This window comes from Sus scrofa, chromosome 2, assembly GCF_000003025.6.
Source record: "Sus scrofa isolate TJ Tabasco breed Duroc chromosome 2, Sscrofa11.1, whole genome shotgun sequence".
Lineage (NCBI taxonomy): Eukaryota > Metazoa > Chordata > Mammalia > Artiodactyla > Suidae > Sus > Sus scrofa.
In genome coordinates this window covers 142,993,804-143,011,945 of record NC_010444.4, presented here as the reverse complement: position 1 = coordinate 143,011,945, position 18,142 = coordinate 142,993,804, and the positions used below count along the sequence as shown (strand labels likewise).

The window sequence follows — 18,142 nt, the reverse complement described above, 5'->3', positions numbered from 1 at the left end:
CACGAGGGAGTAGGAGACGTGGCCGTTGGGCCCCAGGTCGGGATCGCGAGCGCTCACTTGCGCGATGGAGGCGCCGGGCGGGTTGTTCTCCGCCACGTGGACCTCGTAGGAGGCCTGCTGGAAAACCGGAGCGTTGTCGTTGACGTCTGCGATGTGCAGGGTGATGGTAGTGCTGGTGGAGAGGGGCGGCTTGCCCCTGTCGGTGGCTGTGATGGTGACATTGTATTCCGGAGTCTTCTCTCGATCCAAGACTCCATCTGTCACCAGTTTGTATGTGTTTCTTGTATCTTGAACTATTGTAAATGGGAAATTTCCTTTTAGTTGGCATAAGATTTCCCCATTAAATCCAGAATCTAGATCATGTGTTTTAATCAAGGCAACGACAGTCCCCAGCTCAGCATCTTCTTGTATATATTTGGATTCAGAATCCAGAGTTATCTCAGGAGCATTGTCATTTTCATCCAAAATGTCTATTTGTATTTTGCAATGTGCAGTGTGATGTCCACCATCTTTTGCTTCCACCCCAATTGTGTAGCTCTCTCTCTCTTCAAAGTCCAGCTTTCCACCAGTGGTGAGTTCCCCTGTTTTACTGTCCAGCTTGAACAGCTGTCTCACTGCCTTTCCAACGTTGATAAAAGTGTAGGTGATCTCGGCATTGATGCCCTCATCCAAGTCTGTGGCCATCACTCTCAGCAGAGAGGAACCCAGGGGTAGGTTCTCTTGAACCCTGACCCTGTACAGGTCCTGGGTGAACACTGGGGGGTTATCATTTGCATCTGCCACCACTACCCTGATCTGGGTAGAGCAGCTTCTGGCTGGCTCACCCCCATCCACAGCAGTGAGGACCAGGTGGTGGCAGGACTTCTCTTCCCTGTCCAGGGGAGCCTTCACTACCAGCTCTGGATACCTGCTGCCATCTGGGTTCTCCTTCTGGATCAAGGAGAAGTGTGGATCAGGGCTGAGGTGGTACTGCTGCAGGGAATTGACACCTACATCTGAATCTTGCGCAGATTCCAGGGCAAAAGTGGCTCCTGTTAAGGCCATTTCACTGATTTCCAGCTCAGTGACATTTCGGCTAAAGGTCGGTGAGTTGTCGTTGACATCCTGAATCTCTACTGTTACATGAAAAAAGTTCAAAGGCTTTTCAGCGACAATTTCGAATTCCAGAACGCATATCGACTTCTGGCCACAAATCTGCTCTCGGTCTATACGGTCGTTCACAAGTAAGTCCCCGTTCTCGGGGCTCACTGTAAAGAATTTCTTCTCTGCACTAACCCGCAGGTTCCGAGCAGGCACATCTCTCACGTCAAGCCCCAGATCCTTGGCAAGGTTCCCCACCAGAGCGCCCCTGGCCAGCTCCTCCGGAATGGTGTAGCGAATCTGCTCCGAAAGCGCGGGGCCGAACAAAGGCAGCAGGAAGAGAAACAACATTGGCCTCCGCTCAGCCGGGAGCTTCAGCCCGGGGCCGTTTCCCATTTCCCTCTCGGAGCTTTTGCCTTTCTGATTCCGAAGAGCTGCGATCTCTGAACGATCCCAAGAATTTCTGAGCAGGCGTGGTTCCTTGGTATGTCTTGGCACGCAGACTCTCCGATGGATATTTCGGCCGCAGAAAGCCAGGGAAAGCGCACAGTTGTGATTCTGCGGTCCGCGGGCGATCCTTCTGCGTCGGGAGGAGCTGAGAACTTTGCTCAGTACGAGCCAACAGCGGCACCCCGCGCCGGGCTGCAGAACTGCATTGGTGAGTCCTAAAGCAGCTCCAAACGCAGAGCCGGCTAGGACTCAATCCTAGAGTTTCCGGATACAGACAACGCATTCTTCCCATTTTACAAGGATTTAAAAAAAAATATTTGCCATATTTTCATTCTCGCTGTCATTTCTTTGCACTTGACCTTTATGCGTCCAAATCAAGTGATTTTTAACTCGTCAAAGCCAGAGGCATCTCCATGAAGATGTTTATTGGCATCGCTGTGCTTTTAGTTTCCATTTTCATACGGTGGCCAAAATATCGTCCCTATATACCTTAGTAGAACTGAGGACCAAGTAAAATAATATACAGAATATGATACAAAGGAAGGATAGTGCTGGTGATGGCAGAAAGGGTAATAGGAAAATTCTTGAAATATCAGTATGATATGTATTGTTGTTATTTCACTCTACTTCCTCTTCTAACTTATAAATCTCATAGCTTTTAGTTTTATCCTATCTGTCAATTTATTCTATCTTATCTTTATAATCTTCTCCGCCAAATAATTGATAGATGGCAAGAAGACTGGTTGTCCCTATAAAATAGAAGAATGGTAAGAAGCAAACACTGTCTCTTTTTTTGGTCTTTTTGGCTTCACCCATGGCTTGCGGAGGTTCGGGGGCTAGAGAGCAAACCCAAGCCATGGTAGTGACAACACTGGATTCTTAATCAACTGAGCCACCAGGGAACTCCCACACTCTCTTTTCCTTAGTTTCCAAGTGTCTATTTTTAATTAAATGAATATGGGTTTCTTTTTTTTTTCTTTTTTTCTTTTTAGGGCTGCACCCACACATATGGAGGTTCCCAGGTTAGGGGTCTAATCAGAGCTACAGCGGCCAGCCTACACCACAACCACAGCAATGCCAGATCTGAGCCACATCTGTGACCTACACCACAGCTCACAGCAACGCTGGATCCTTAACCCACTGAGCGAGGCCAGAGATCGAACCCACAACCTCATGGTTCCTAGTTGGATTCGTTTCCACTGAGCCATGATGGGAACTCCCTAAATGACTATGGTTTTAAAAATGATTCACCTAATTCAATTTTTCCACACTACATTACCATTGTCTTTAACTGTCATGTTTTTTTTCAAGTAGTTTAGCAGTGGTGAGCTATTTGGATTTTTTTTTTTTTTTTTTTTTTTTTTTTTTTTTTGTCTTTTGTCTTTTGTTGTTGTTGTTGTTATTGTTGCTATCTCTTGGCCGCTCCGCGCATATGGAGGTTCCCAGGCTAGGGTTGAATCGGAGCTGTAGCCACCGGCCTACACCAGAGCCACAGCAACGCGGGATCGAGCCGCGTCTGCAACTACACCACAGCTCACGCAACGCCGGATCGTTAACCCACTGAGCAAGGCAGGGACCGAACCCGCAACCTCATGGTTCCTAGTCGGATTCGTTAACCACTGCGCCACGACGGGAACTCCTGGATTTTGATATATTCCAAAGAGAGTAATCTATGTTGTCTACTTTTCCTTGGTCCCCTGGGTACTATTTAATCATTTCAACTCTTTGTCATTGACACCCTTCCCATATCAATAAGCATGCCAATTTTCATGATAGGTGTCTTGGAGTTTTAATTCCATTTCCAAATTAGAAATATTCACTGAGGAATTACACTTAACCTTCATAATATAATGTCATTCTAAAACTTGGAAGATGTGTAACAATGTTCAACTTAGAGTTGAAAAGCTCATTTATCCAGGATTCTAGATACTCAGTGGCATTTCTACTTTATACAAACATAAAAATCACCACTGACTCAAGACCAAAAGACAAGTGCCTTTTTAAAAACCACTGTGAACATTTCAATTAGTACAGGAAAGTTATCTTTTCAGAACACATGTGAAACTAAAGATTCAACTATTTAAGAGTATACAGTATATGTAGTATATACATTCACAGGGCACAGATCAAGCATTTGATTATGTAAGGCTGGTTGAAGTTTATAGAGGTAAGTAAGACATTTTCTCCCATTGCACGAAGTTAACCCAGGACACACACTCACATCTACACAGTAATCTATTTTTTTTTTTTACAGACTGCACCTGTGACATATGTAAGTTTCCAGGTGAAGGGTCAAATCAGAGCTGTACCTGCTGGCCTATGCTACAGCTACAGCAATGCAGGATCCAAGCCGTCTCTGCAACCTACACCACAGTTCATGGCAATGCCAGATTCTTAATACACTGAGCAGGGCTAGGGATCAAACCCACATGTTCATGGATACTAGTCAGGTTTGTTACTACTAAGCCACAGTGGGAACTCTTACGGTAATCTTTTTTTTTTTTTTTTAATGGATAAGTGGTTTTCTCGTAGGAGTGAATGATACCAGAATCTACCATACAGATTCTTTTGTTACTCTTTGGATGAATTCACTATTCAGTGAGTCTGCACATTGTACTTTGAGGTCAAAATTGCCCATATGTAAATATAATTAGTTCCCCTCAAATAAATGTTTAAAAAATAAAAATCAAGTGGTCATAGATTATCACATGTATCAATAACCCTTTCATGTGGTAGAGTAATATAGCCTACTATCCCATGAATGATATTTTATTGCCATTTTACCCATTTATTCATACTTTGCAGCTGATGTTCAAGTTGCTGAAAGTCCAAACTTTGCAAGACTGAAAACTTCTTTTTAAAAGAAGGATCTGAAAATCATATGCAAGGATGAATAGAGTATATAGTTCAATAAATCATATGCAAGGATGAATAGAGTACACAGTTCTTCCATTACACAACACACATCCATGAAATTTGAGACCCAAAAGACCAGCAATTCATAGGAACAATCTAGTAATTTAAGACGAACATATCCCTGAGAAATATATTTTTATTAATTTCCAAACCATTTTTTCCTGCCAATGAAAATTCAATTAACTATCAAGTTGAGAAGAAGAAAAGGGAATTTTGCTTAAGTTGAACTGAGGATTATAACCTAGAAAGCAGCTGCTCAGAAAACTCTGAGAACCACTCTGTTAGAAGTTGAAGGCAGAGTCATATACTTATTTTATTTTATTTTATTTTTTTGCTTTTTAGCGCTGCACCTGTGGCATATGCAGGTTCCCAGGCTAGGGATTGAATTGAAGCTACAGCTGCTGGCCTACGCCTCAGCCACAGCAACACCAGATCCGAGCCATGTCTGCAACCTACACCACAGTTCACAGCAACGCCAGATTCTTAACCCACTGATCGAGACCAGAGATTGAACCTGCAACCTCATAATTCCTAGTCAGATTCCTTTCAGCTGTGCCATGACGGGAATTCCAGAGTCATATGTCCTACAGCTAAATGACAGACTGATACTGTGCACAAAGTTCACCAAGGATACACAGTCGAGGTAAGCATGTACAAAGCAAGAAACGAGTCACCATGACCCCCTACAGAGCTGGGAAAGAATGTTATTCTTTTAACAGGTTACATTGCTAGCATCAAAAGAAGGAGAAAATACTGCTAGCATCAAAAGAAGGAGAAAATACGCTAGCATCAAAAGAAGGAAAAAAATACGAGCAGGCATTTCCATCTTTGAGGAGCTCTGGTTAATGTGCAACACATACTGCACATTAGGAAGGAAGACAGTCCAAACAAACACACAGAGGGGATTTTACCTTTAACTCTTCTTTTCCTGCCTTAACATATACATTTTATTTCATCAGTCGAATTAATTTTCAAAATACAAATCTTATACTCTTGTAATAAAGTAGAATTGTACCTACACTTGCAGAAATGTTTGCAAACATTCTGATAGATACTGATTCTGAAAAGTGGAAGAGGTATGTGTAACCAGAAGATGCCAGGTGCATGACATATCTGTATTTAATTAATGAAGCAGTATCTAATTATTTGGAGATTTTAAACTGCATCACAAATTTTATTCTAAGGGTCCTTCTCACTAGTTTCTTCCCTCAACAAATACATATGTCCAATAATTACCATGGCTTAACCCAAATTTCCCAGATTTTAGAATGCCACAGACATTACCACTATAAATTTAATCTGTTTTTCTGACATTGATCAGATATATTAATCTATATTCTTCCAACGATTTATGTAAGTGCCTATAAATTATTTAGTAATCTTATGAAAACAGCAAGTACCAAAATGCCAATGCTGTGCAATATTATTTTTTCAAAATATATTTGCTGTTGGCGTTTAGGCAAATATTCAAAAGAGAACATTACATCTAATAATTTGACTAATCAAACAACTCTTCTATTCAGCTCTTCGGTTAACATAACAGTTCTAGTGTAAGAAAGTCCTTTGGCAAGGTGATTACAACAGCTTTTTTTTCTTTTCAGCTGCACCCATGGCATGTTTAAGTTCCTGGGCCAGGGACAGAATCTGAGCTGCAGCTGCAACCTACACTGAAGCTGTGGCCATGCTGGCTCCTTAACTCACTGCGACAGGCTGGAGACCAAACCTGAGTTTGGAGGCAGAACCCGGAGAGACAAGGCAGTATTCTAAACCATTGCACCTCAGCAGGAACTCCCATAACCACTTTCTTAAAATACTTGTTTCACTTAAATTTATTGATATCGGCTAGAGTTTCTAAAATATCTATGTATTACACAAAAACATATTAAACCAAAATATAATTTGAAAGCAAATGGAGAAAGCATCAATTATCAAGTTAAAACAAGTTGATCTGTAAATAAAGAAAATAATGATTCACTCTTAACTTAATTAACCAGTTTTGAATGTGGCAGAAAAACGATGGAAACGAATGAAGAAAAGCTCCAAGTATCCTTGTTGAAAAAAGAAAACTCACCTGAACAACTCCTAGTTCTTCCTTTGCATTTATCTTCTCAGGTATCAGAAGAGGCTCGCTTTTCCCACAGCTCTCCTGGCTGATGAGCGTGTCCGCATAGTTGGGCTGCGGGAAGATCACGTGGCTCCCCCGCGAGTCCGCGGTGAGCGACACCTCGTGCGAATAGGTCTGCAGGAAAGCCCGCACCCCGTCCACGCCCACGAAGTGGGACGCGGGCACGCCACCCAGTCCGCCTCCTGACGCCTGCAGCACACGCGACAGGTGCCAGCGCCTCAGCCTGAGCGCCAGCAGCACGATGACAAAGGCCAGGAAGACACAGGAGACCGCCGCCACCGCCACCACCAGGTAAAGCGTGAGGCCCGAGTCATCGGGGCTGGCAGGAGATTCGAGGCTATCCAGGTCAGCCAGGACGTCGGGGATGCTGTCTGCCACTGCCACGGTGAGCGTGACGGTGGCCGAGAGAGGGGGCTGGCCGTGGTCCTGGACCGCCACCACCAGGCTCTGCTTGAGGGCGTCTCTGTCCAGCAGGGCCCGCGCTGTGCGCACCTCGCCCGTGTGCAGCCCCACCGCGAAGAGCCCGGGCTCGCTGGCCTTGAGCAGGCGGTAGGACAGCCAGGCGTTCTGGCCCGAGTCTCTGTCCACCGCCACCACCTTGGTCACCAGGTAGCCGGGCTCTGCGGAGCGGGGTGCCAGCTCTACACCCGTGGAGCCATCCGTGGGGAGGGCGGGGTACAGGATTTCAGGAGTATTGTCATTCTGGTCCAGGATGAAGAGGCTCAGAGACACGTTGCTGCTGAGTGGAGGGTCTCCACTGTCGCTGGCTGTCACCCACAGCTGCAGGTCTCTAACCTGCTCATAGTCGAAAGAGCACAGTGCGTACATGACTCCAGTATCAGAGTTGATGGAGACATAGGTTGATAGAGGCACTCCTTGATATTTGTCATCAGCCAGGGAGTAAGTGACCTGGGCATTGCTGCCACTGTCCGGATCGTGGGCACTCACGGAGAAGATGGAGATGCCTCTGGGGTTGTTTTCTGGGAGGTAGTTGTGGTATGAAGTGTGAGAGAACACAGGAGGGTTGTCATTGATATCTGCCACTTTCAGGGAGATGTGGTTTTCTGTGGACAGGGGTGGGTTTCCACAGTCAGTGACAGTTAGTGTGATGTTATAATCGGAGATCTCTTCTCTGTCCAGTGCTCTTGTTGTCAGTAAGTGATAGTAATTATCAACTGACTTTTCCAATTTAAAAGGCAAGTTCCCGGGAATGGAACATGCAATTTCACCATTCTCTCCAGAATCAGCATCGTGTACGCTAAACAGAGCAATGATGGTTCCAGGAAGACAGTCTTCAGAAACAGAACTAGCCAGAGAGGTGAGGGTCACCTCAGGTGCATTGTCATTCACATCCTGTACTGTGATCAGTACCTTAGCACTGGCAAGAAGAGCACCTCCATCCTGAGCTACCACTTCCATGAGATAAAATTTGGATTCTTCGTAATCCAGTGGTTGCACAGTTGAGATTTCACCCAGGTGGGGATCAAGGTGGAAAGTCTGTGAAATTTTGTCCTCTTCATTGCGAAAGGAGTAGGTCAGTTTCCCATTTATTCCCTCATCTGGATCCGTGGCGGTTAGTGTCAGCAGCCGAGTGCCGACAGCTATGTTCTCCGGGACACTCGCCCTGTACTCGGACTGAGTGAATGAGGGCGCGTTATCGTTTGCATCGAGGACCAGCACGCGGATGTGCGTGGTACCAGAGAGCATGGGGTCTCCGCCATCTAGAGCTGTGAGCAGGAGGTCATGCACAGCTACTTTCTCTCGGTCCAAGGGCTGTTCCAGTACCAGCTCTGGGTGTTTCTGTCCATCTGTTCCGCTTCTCTCGTCCAGAGAGAAGTGCATATTGGAGCTGAGCTGGTAACTCTGCAGAGAGTTCACTCCCACATCCGCATCTCGAGCGAAGGGCAGTACCAACCGCGTTCCCAGAGCGGCATTTTCATTAACTTTTACTTCTACTTCCTCATCCCGGAAACGCGGGAAGTTATCATTAATATCGATTATTTCTACTTCCACGCCATAAATTTTCATTTTATTCTCCACCAAGATGTTAAAACTCACCAGGCACGGCGCGCTCTGAGCGCAGAGCTCCTCCCGGTCTATGCGGCCCGCGGTGACCAGGCTGCCGCTTCGCGCGTTCAGAGCGAAGAGCTGCGTCCTACCTCTGGAGACGATGCGGACTCCGCGCCCCGCCAGGTCTCGAAGCTCCAGCCCCAGGTCCTTGGCGATGTTGCCCACGAGGGAGCCTTTGTCCAGCTCCTCTGGCACCGAGTAGCGGATCTGCCCGGCCCCGAGGCCCCACAGCGTTCCCAGGAGCTTGAAGAGCAGGAACAGCTCTCTGCAGCCCCAGCCCCTCGGTGGATGCGCCATTGCCTCTCTCTGCCCAATTTCCTCTTAGTCCTGGTTCCTGCCTGCGGTTTCCTTATTTCCCTAAAGCCAAGGGGAACACAATCGCTTGTGGAAATGGGAAGGAAGCGGGTGGGCGCCTTTTCCCCGGAGCTTGTCTGGTCTGTGGGTATTTAGTGCGGAAGGAGCAGAGACTCTGGTCTCAACGCGGCAGCGTCTCTCCCACTTTGGTGAACAGCGACGCTCAGAGTCCTAACCGGTTACTACACCAATTCTGTTTTCATCTCATAAATGTTTCATTATATTTTACATGGAATAATTTTCTGTATCCTTAGTATATTACCACATACCATTGTTTATATTTAATTAAGATTTTATTCTGAATTAAAAAGACTTCCACAAACCTTTGAGATTAATAAAATTATTAGATTCTTCTTCACTTCTTTAAAAAAGTTTTATATAAGGTGCCATTGAGCCTGTGTCCTTTATTTACTTCTCACTTATACTGAGTCCATTTAACTAGGACATTAGAATTCTTTTGCAGTTTTTAAGACTTCATTTTTTTATTAGGATATATTAATGAAAACATGCCCATTTGTACCTAAGAAGAAAAAGAAAACAAACCTACCTCACAATAGGCCTTTGAAAAAAGACCTACTGAATTACAGAAACTGTATTAGCTGTCATATGCAGAGAAAATAAAGGAGGCTTTTTATCTTTTTGTTGTTTGTGAGGTCTTTGAGAAAGTTTGAAGATTTTCCCACTCAGAACACGGCAGCTACATTATATCAGACTGAGAGTCTGAGCTGGATTACCTATACATTATCATATTTTCCCATTACCATGTCTAAATTTGAGTTCGATATTTTCTAGTTACAGACATCTAAGGAAAATCAATGTCATGACAGTAGCGCAAAGGGCTTTAGCTCATCACCCAAACAAAAAAATAGGTCCTGACATTTATCAGCAAGCAGGCAGTGAGTGTCCTTACTTTGCTAAGACAGATATTTTAGGTTATCACTTTTATATAAGAGCAGAAAAAAGAAATACCTCATGACTTTAAAAAAACAGATTTCAGAGAGTCCATTAAGTGATAGAAACAATTTTTACTCGATGACACCTCCACAGGAATATAAAGAAAATGAAAATTTTTCAGATCTATATTTAGAAAATTCAAAAAATCAAGTTTTAAGTAAACAATGTGAGAATAGCTTGCAAAAGTTTTCTAAATATAGTTTTTCACAGGAGCAATTTGATACTGTGCACCAGAGAGAAAGGTTTCTCCCACTTATTAAACACTTCCCCTCCTGTTTTAGCCATGCACATGGAAGTTTCTGGGCCGGGGATCGAATGCAAGTCAGAGCTGAGACCTACACCGCAGCTGCAGCAACACCAGATACTTAACCCAGTGCACTGGTGGGGAACTGAACCCATACCACCTCAGAGACAATGCTGGATCCTTAACCACTGTGCAACAGCGGGAACTCCTAAACACGCTCTTGAGAACAGATACTGCAGACCTCAAACTTTGCATAACTATTTAAAGTAGATATGGGCTCCCAAGACACTTAAGGCACTGAGTTTGTAAAGACATTCAGAGTGCGGAGGGTCATCTCAGTCCTGCCCACACTCCGCTGTTGACAGGCCAAGACAGTAGGTGAAATTCTTTCTTTCTTTGGTTTCCACAAACTAGCAAGAAGGGGAGCTGTCTTTACTCTAGTGCTACACTTCTATAAGGAAGTACAACTGAAATGAACAAAACTCATATAAAGGCTCCAAAGAAAAAAGGAATAGCTTAAGGTCTCGACAGTAATAAACTTTCAGAGGGAAGGAAGGAAAAGATGAGGAAGAAAAAGAGATATCATACGTAGTAAAAGCTTGTAATTATGCATAAATAAATCTGCTGCCAGAAAACCTATGTCAAAGAGTTGGTTAAATAAGATTAAGATATTTAAGGCAGAAAACCACCAAAATTCTACGCACGGGACAACAAAATATGAATTGGAGACCTTTAGGCCAATTAGGTGATGTGTTAAGAAACATTGACACGCCAAAGTAAAATAAATGAAGGAAATGAAAGCTCACCTTTAAAACAGTATCCGAGGCAAATGGGACCCCAACATCCCCATGATTAGTACTTGGCACCCAAGAGGCATCTTCGCAGAGGAGCTCTCCAGGGGGACCCACTTCTGAGGTGACGTTAAGAAAATTAAACTCTGTTTTAGCTGATTGTGAGGCAACACATAGATTGTAGGAATAGGGCAACGTTCCTTCACTGTAGTTGGGGGGACCCACGGGCCCGGCCTTGACACAGAGGCCAGGCTGAAAGCAGCCCCAGGCCGCGGGCCTGGAGGAGCGTCGCACGTGTAGGGCCACCGCCAGGATCACCGCCACCAGGAAGAGCACCGAGATCAGCGCCAAGGCCACCACCAGGTACAACTGCAGCTCAGCCTGGGCGTCCGAAGGGGCAGGAGCGTCCCCCAGGTCCGGCAGCGCCTCCTGCAGGCTGTCCGCGAACACCAGGAGCAGCGTGGCGGTGGCCGACAGGGGCGGCTGGCCCCCGTCGCGCACCGCGACCAGCAGGCGCTGGCGGGCCGCGTCCCGCTCGCCCAAGGCCCGCGCCGTGCGCACCTCGCCCGTGCGCAGCCCCAGGCTGAAGAGGCCCGGCTCGCTGGCCTGCAGCACGTGGTACGACAGCCACGCGTTGTGCCCCGCGTCCGCGTCCACCGCCACCACCTTGGTCACCAGGTAGCCGGGCTGCGCGGCGCGCGGCACCGTGTCGAAGAGCGCCGAGCCGTCGGGCCCCAGCGCCGGGTACAGCACCCTGGGCGCGTTGTCGTTGCGGTCGCCCACCAGCACGCGCAGGCTCACGTTGGCGCGGAGCGCGGGCGAGCCGTGGTCGCGGGCCTGCAGCGTCAGCTCCAAGGCGCGCAGCTGCTCGTGGTCGAAGGCGCGCTGCGCGAACACCACGCCGCTCTGCGCGCTCACGGACACGTAGGACGCCAGCGCGCGCGGCTCCAGGTCGCCGGCCACGAGGGAGTAGGAGACGTGGCCGTTGGGCCCCAGGTCGGGATCGCGAGCGCTCACTTGCGCGATGGAGGCGCCGGGCGGGTTGTTCTCCGCCACGTGGACCTCGTAGGAGGCCTGCTGGAAAACCGGAGCGTTGTCGTTGACGTCTGCGATGTGCAGAGTGATGGTAGTGCTGGAGGAGAGGGGCGGCTTGCCTCTGTCAGTGGCCATTACAGTGATGTTGTATTCTGGGATCTCCTCCCGGTCCAGGGCCCTCTCCGTCACTATCTTGTAAAAGTTCTTCGAGTAAGATTTCAATACAAATTCGGCCTTTCCCAAGATTTGACAGTATACGTCTCCATTCTCTCCAGAGTCTCTATCTCTTGTTTTTATCAAGGCGACCACTGTTCCTGGTGGGGAATTCTCTGGTAGGGGAGTGAATACTGAAGTCACAATCAGTTCTGGTGCACAATCGTTCTCATCGAGAATTTCAACTTGGACACTGCAATGGGCTGCTAGATCTCCAGGATCTTTCGCTTCTATACCGAGAGTGTAACTATTAGCAATTTCAAAATCAAAACCACCCTTTGTCGTGATTTCTCCTGTTCTTTTCTCTAAGTTAAAAAATTGTCCCACTTGTTCATCCACATTATGAAAGGAGTAGGTGATCTCTGCGTTGGTGCCCTCATCCTGGTCCGTGGCTGTCACGCGAAGCACTGAGAAGCCGGGAGGCACACCTTCTCGCAGGCTGACCCTGTACACGTCCTGACTGAACACGGGGGGATTATCATTGGCATCTGTGACCTGGATTTGGATCTGGGTGGTGCCACTTCGAGGTGGGTCCCCACCGTCAACAGCTGTCAGGACCAGATGATGAAAATTCTGCTCTTCTCTGTCCAGAGAATGTTTCAGAATCAACTCAGGATATTTCCGTCCATCTGGAGTCTGTTTCTCTGTGAGATCGAAGTGCTCATTGTCATTCAGGTGGTATCTTTGCAGTGAATTAGAACCAGCATCCGAATCCAGGGCCGGGTCTAATGGAAATGTTTTACCTGGCTTAGTAGATTCTACAATTTTTAAATCAGTCTTACTCTGTTTGAATAGCGGAGTGTTGTCATTTATATCCTGTACTGTTACTGCAACATGGAAAATATTTAGTGGGTTTTCAGCGACAATATCAAAATCCAGAATGCACAGAAGCTGCTTTCCACAAATCTGCTCTCGGTCTATTCTGTCACCCACAAGTAAGTCCCCGCTCTCGGGGTTTACAGTGAAATAGTCCTTCTCCGCGCTAACCCGCAGCTTCTGCGCCGGCAAGTCCAGGACCCTGAGCCCCAGATCCTTGACGAGGTTTCCCACCACCGAGTTCTTGGCCAGCTCCTCAGGAATTGAGTAGCGAATTTGGTCCGGGAGAGCCCCGCGGAACAAAGACAGCAGGAAGGGCAACAATACCTGCCGCCACCGCGCCCCGCCGCTCGTCTCTGCGCTCGGCCTCATCCCGCCACGGCTGCTCTGCTGCTCGGCCAGGGGGAGGAATAAGCCCTCCGTGGATGGCAAAATCCGGGGAAGGGTCACTCTTGCTGCTTTTGTTTTCTGTATCTAAACCTGTACTGGCCTCCTCTGTGTGGTTTGTTTCAGCAGGAAATTGCCCTCTAAGAGGTTCCCAAATGCGTCTTTGAGTATCTTCTCCCCTTCTTTTGACCTACAGCGACGCCCAGAGGTTTTCCCGAGAAACTGCACTAATGTCTTGCAAACGTTTTGCAAAGAATTATTTTTTGTTTCTCTTTGTATTTTTAAAAATAGGTATACATTCATAAATTCCAAATTCAGAAGATACATGTGGCAAATTTTATAGACTGTCCGTCTCTTCCTTCAACACATTTATCTCAGGAGAAATGAGTGTTGCTTTTTTTTGTATCATTCCATAGGTAGGTTTTGGGTTGTTTAGCAGATTGTTATAAATACTCTTTCCCGGTTTTAGACACAAATGGAAGCATACATCAGTTCCCTTGTGGTGCAGCAGGTTAAATATTCAATGTTGTTACCACAATGGCTCGGATGGCTACTGTGTCTCAGGTGTGATCCCTGGCCCAGAAACTTCTACAGGCCATGAGTACAGCCAAACCAACAACCAAACAGCCAAACAACCCCCCCAAAAAAATGCCAAGTTAAAGTATACGGTATACCATGTTTTGCAACTTGCATATTCACTACTTACCTATCTATCTCTCTATCTATCTATCTAGGGCTGTGCCAGCGCCACGTGGAAGATCCCAGGCCAGGGATCAAACATGCAGCAAAGTTCTCACTAGAGCCACAGGAGTGACAATGCTGGATCTTTCACGTACTGTGCCACCAGGGAAGCCCTACTCATATATCATGAAGATAATTTTCTATCAGTACATAAAGAGGTTTCCCATTTATTTCTTCGAGCTTTGTAGTAGCCCATCATCATATGGTTGCATGACAGTTTATTAAAGCAAATATTATTTTCTAAAAGAAACACAGTGCCCACTCAAACAAAAATATATTTTCCATGTGATTTTAGTTTATAAATTATTTGCTGCTCTCCTAGGGATTTGACTCTGGAATGTGTTCCTATGCCATCATCCAAGCATTTCCGTCACAGTTTCAGGACCACTGATATTTCCAAATTATATTTTAAATAATCTCCCCTCAGATATGATTTGTCTCACAATATTCATTTATTATTTCCTCTTTCCAGCTAGGTGTATCATACCACATCCTTAGTTGACTCTACATATTGCGCCACAATTTCCTACAAAGAAGAAAGCATTCAGAAACTCTCCTTCTTAAGTTGAATTGAGGCATAGTCCATAATCTATTTCTACAATTTCCAGGCACCCAAAGGTCACTCATTTGTGTAGTCTTAGACATTCATAAATATTTCCCCCAAATCAGATCATCCCAGAGTCAACTAGTGACAGACACTGAGAGTAGTTTGGGGGTACAGGGGTGAGGCCTGCTTACTAAGGAGCATAAATCACATCAGTTCAGAATCTAAGTCACTCCCATGATGAAAAAGAAAAGATTTTTAAAAGTTATGTTTTCCTTAGAAATTGAAAAGGGTCTCAGAGTGATGCCATAATAGGTAATGTATAAATTACTAAAATTACTCCTGAAACCTATTAAATGAGTGAAATAAAATGGGCAATTTTTTGGCAATTACAGAAAAGGAATCACACATAGTCACTGCTGGTGCATCTCACAAACCAAACACAATATTTGAAATGTACCAATCCATTGAGAAACTAGCCCTCTTAAAGTTATATCTAAAAGTTAAATATACTCCCCAATATTTATAAATTGTCATTGCTTAATCATAATGGAAAATACTTGTTACAAAGGAAAGAAAAGTAAAACAAAGTTCCTAGGATATACAAAGAGGAAATGCAAAAATAATCCAGATGCAACAATAACTTCATAAGAGAGAATGAGTTACTCTGAATTTACACAATTGCCTCCTATTTCACAGTTCTAATCTACTCTTTCAGTAATGCCTTAAGGAAAATGGCTTTAAAGTGAGATAGCTAGAAATATAAAATTAAGAAGTTGCTGCTGAAACTATAGCAAATATTACAAAGAATAAATAATGAATAACTTTAAGGTGTAGTAACTGTTATTGATCATGACTGAAGGATCAGCAGCGCTTCCACTTGAGAACAACAAAATACTAATAACGCCTTTATTTGACTTATTATGTATCTTATGTAACTGGAGACATTTATGCAGCTCCCTGCCTAGTTTCAGTGTGGAAAGATTTGACTCACCTGATGAAGACTAGAGTCTCCTTTCGTTTCAAGTAAGTCTTGAGATATCAGGAGAGGCTCGCTTTTCCCACAGCTCTCCTGGCTGATGAGCGTGTCCGCATAGTTGGGCTGCGGGAAGATCACGTGGCTCCCCCGCGAGTCCGCGGTGAGCGACACCTCGTGCGAATAGGTCTGCAGGAAAGCCCGCACCCCGTCCACGCCCACGAAGTGGGACGCGGGCACGCCACCCAGTCCGCCTCCTGACGCCTGCAGCACACGCGACAGGTGCCAGCGCCTCAGCCTGAGCGCCAGCAGCACGATGACAAAGGCCAGGAAGACACAGGAGACCGCCGCCACCGCCACCACCAGGTACAGCGTCAGGCCCGAGTCGTTGGGGTCCGCTGAGGGCTTGAGGCTTCCCAGGTCAGCCAGGACGTCGGGGATGCTGTCCGCCACGGCCACGGTGAGCGTGACGGTGGCCGAGAGGGGGGGCTGGCCGTGGTCCTGGACCGCCACCACCAGGCTCTGCTTGAGGGCGTCTCTGTCCAGCAGGGCCCGCGCTGTGCGCACCTCGCCCGTGTGCAGCCCCACCGCGAAGAGCCCGGGCTCGCTGGCCTTGAGCAGGCGGTAGGACAGCCAGGCGTTCTGGCCCGAGTCTCTGTCCACCGCCACCACCTTGGTCACCAGGTAGCCGGGCTCTGCGGAGCGGGGTGCCAGCTCTACACCCGTGGAGCCATCCATGGGGAGGGCGGGGTACAGAATCTCAGGTATGTTGTCATTCTGGTCCAGCACGAAGAGGCTCACAGACACGTTGCTGCTGAGTGGAGGGTCCCCACTGTCACTGGCTATCACCAGGAGCTGCAGGTCTCTAACCTGCTCATAGTCGAAGGAGCGCAGGGCATACAATACACCTGTATCGGAGTTGATGGAGACATAGGAGGAGAGAGGCGCCCCCTGCAGTGTATCTTCAGCCAGAGAATAAGTCACCCTTGAGTTCTCACTACTGTCAGGGTCCTGGGCGGTCACAGAGAAGATGGAGGCTCCTCTGGGGTTGTTCTCTGGAAGGTAGGCCGAGTAGGAAGCATGAGGGAAGGTAGGCGGGTTGTCATTGATGTCGGCCACGTTCAGTGAGATGTGTGTGTCTGTAGCCAATGGTGGAGTTCCGTGGTCGGTGGCAGTGATGGTGATGTTATATTCTGAGACTTCTTCCCTATCCAGAGTCCTGTGTGTCAACAACCGGTGATAATTTCCAAAGGTCTTTTCAAGTGTGAATGGCAGATTATCTGGAATAGAACATGTGACAAGGCCATTCTCTCCTGAATCACTGTCATGCACGTTGAAAAGTGCGATGACTGTGCCTGGGGAAGAAGTTTCTTGGACAGAGCTGGTGAGAGAGGTAACTGTGACTTCTGGAGCATTGTCGTTTACATCCAGAACTGTCACCAGTACCTTACTTCTGGCTCGGAGACCAGGCCCATCGTGGGCTTCGACATCTATATCATAGAATCCAGACTCCTCATAATCCAAATCCCCCAAGATAGTTATGTCCCCAGTCAGAGAATTCAACTGGAACAGCTGGGATATTTTATCTCTTCCTTTGCGGAACGAATACATGACTTCTCCATTGGATCCTTCGTCTGGATCAGTGGCTTTTACAGTGAGTAGCCTGGAGCCCACAGGCATGTTCTCCCGCACACTCACATGGTACTCGGGCTGAGTGAACACGGGGGCATTGTCGTTAATATCTGCAACTGTGACATGAATTGTGGCACTGCCGGAGCGAATCTGGTCACCTCCATCAAAGGCAGTAAGAACCAGATGGTGAACTGCCTCTTTCTCGCGGTCCAGAGCTCGCTCCAGCACCAGCTCAGGGTACTTAGTCCCATCTGCTCCGCTTTGCACATCCAGGGAGAAGTGAACATTTGAGCTGAGCTGGTACCCCTGCAGGGAGTTTAGCCCTATATCCGGATCAAAAGCTTCAGGAAGAGGAAATCTTGTCCCAGGATCTTCACTTTCAGCAACTCTTATTTCCCTTTGCTCTGTCCCAAAGTTGGGCGCGTGATCATTAACATCGATTATTTCCACTTCTATTCCGAAAACCTTCACTTTGTCCTCTAGGAGAATCTCCAGGTTTACTACACACTTTGGAGATCGGTCGCAGAGCTCCTCCCGGTCTATGCGGCCCGCGGTGACCAGGCTGCCGCTTCGCGCGTTCAGCGCAAAGAGCTGCGTCCTACCTCTGGAGATGATGCGGACTCCGCGCTCCCCCAGCTCGCGGGGCTCCAGCCCCAGGTCCTTGGCGATGTTGCCCACGAAGGAGCCTTTTTCCAGCTCCTCAGGCACCGAGTAGCGGATCTGTTCGGCCCGGATTTCCCACAGGACCCCCAGGAGAACGCAGATTCGGATCAGCCGGCTGCAGTCTGGGCAGCAAGGAGGAGCCGCCATTCCA

At 47.0% G+C, this 18,142-nt stretch overlaps 3 protein-coding genes across 3 annotated transcripts; all 3 read right to left on the bottom strand.

The window, feature by feature from the left end:
* On the bottom strand, window positions 1,478–9,311 carry LOC100516665 (protocadherin gamma-A5). Its single transcript, XM_021084926.1, has 2 exons — window positions 6,518–9,311; window positions 1,478–2,029 (listed from the first exon to the last, which is right to left on the bottom strand). Exons 1-2 carry the CDS (start codon window positions 8,936–8,938, stop codon window positions 2,021–2,023), a joined length of 2,430 nt encoding a protein of 809 aa, XP_020940585.1. The 5' UTR covers window positions 8,939–9,311; the 3' UTR covers window positions 1,478–2,020.
* LOC100516485 (protocadherin gamma-B2-like) lies at window positions 9,388–13,601 on the bottom strand. Its single transcript, XM_021084919.1, has 2 exons — window positions 11,000–13,601; window positions 9,388–9,515 (listed from the first exon to the last, which is right to left on the bottom strand). The coding sequence occupies exons 1-2, from the start codon at window positions 13,418–13,420 to the stop codon at window positions 9,462–9,464; spliced, it is 2,475 nt and encodes an 824-aa protein (XP_020940578.1). The 5' UTR covers window positions 13,421–13,601; the 3' UTR covers window positions 9,388–9,461.
* On the bottom strand, window positions 15,990–18,138 carry LOC110255294 (protocadherin gamma-A4). Its single transcript, XM_021085163.1, has 2 exons — window positions 16,035–18,138; window positions 15,990–15,994 (listed from the first exon to the last, which is right to left on the bottom strand). Exons 1-2 carry the CDS (start codon window positions 18,136–18,138, stop codon window positions 15,990–15,992), a joined length of 2,109 nt encoding a protein of 702 aa, XP_020940822.1.

Excerpts from the sequence above, each read along its gene's own strand:
- LOC100516665 (XM_021084926.1), bottom strand. The coding sequence starts at position 8,938 with ATGGCGCATCCACCGAGGGGCTGGGGCTGCAGAGAGCTGTTCCTGCTC.
- LOC100516485 (XM_021084919.1), bottom strand. The coding sequence starts at position 13,420 with ATGAGGCCGAGCGCAGAGACGAGCGGCGGGGCGCGGTGGCGGCAGGTA. Across the intron at positions 9,516-10,999 it reads CCTCGGATACTGTTTTAAAG|GTACAAATGGGCATGTTTTC; the intron begins GTGAGCTTTCAT and ends TTTTCTTCTTAG.
- LOC110255294 (XM_021085163.1), bottom strand. The coding sequence starts at position 18,138 with ATGGCGGCTCCTCCTTGCTGCCCAGACTGCAGCCGGCTGATCCGAATC.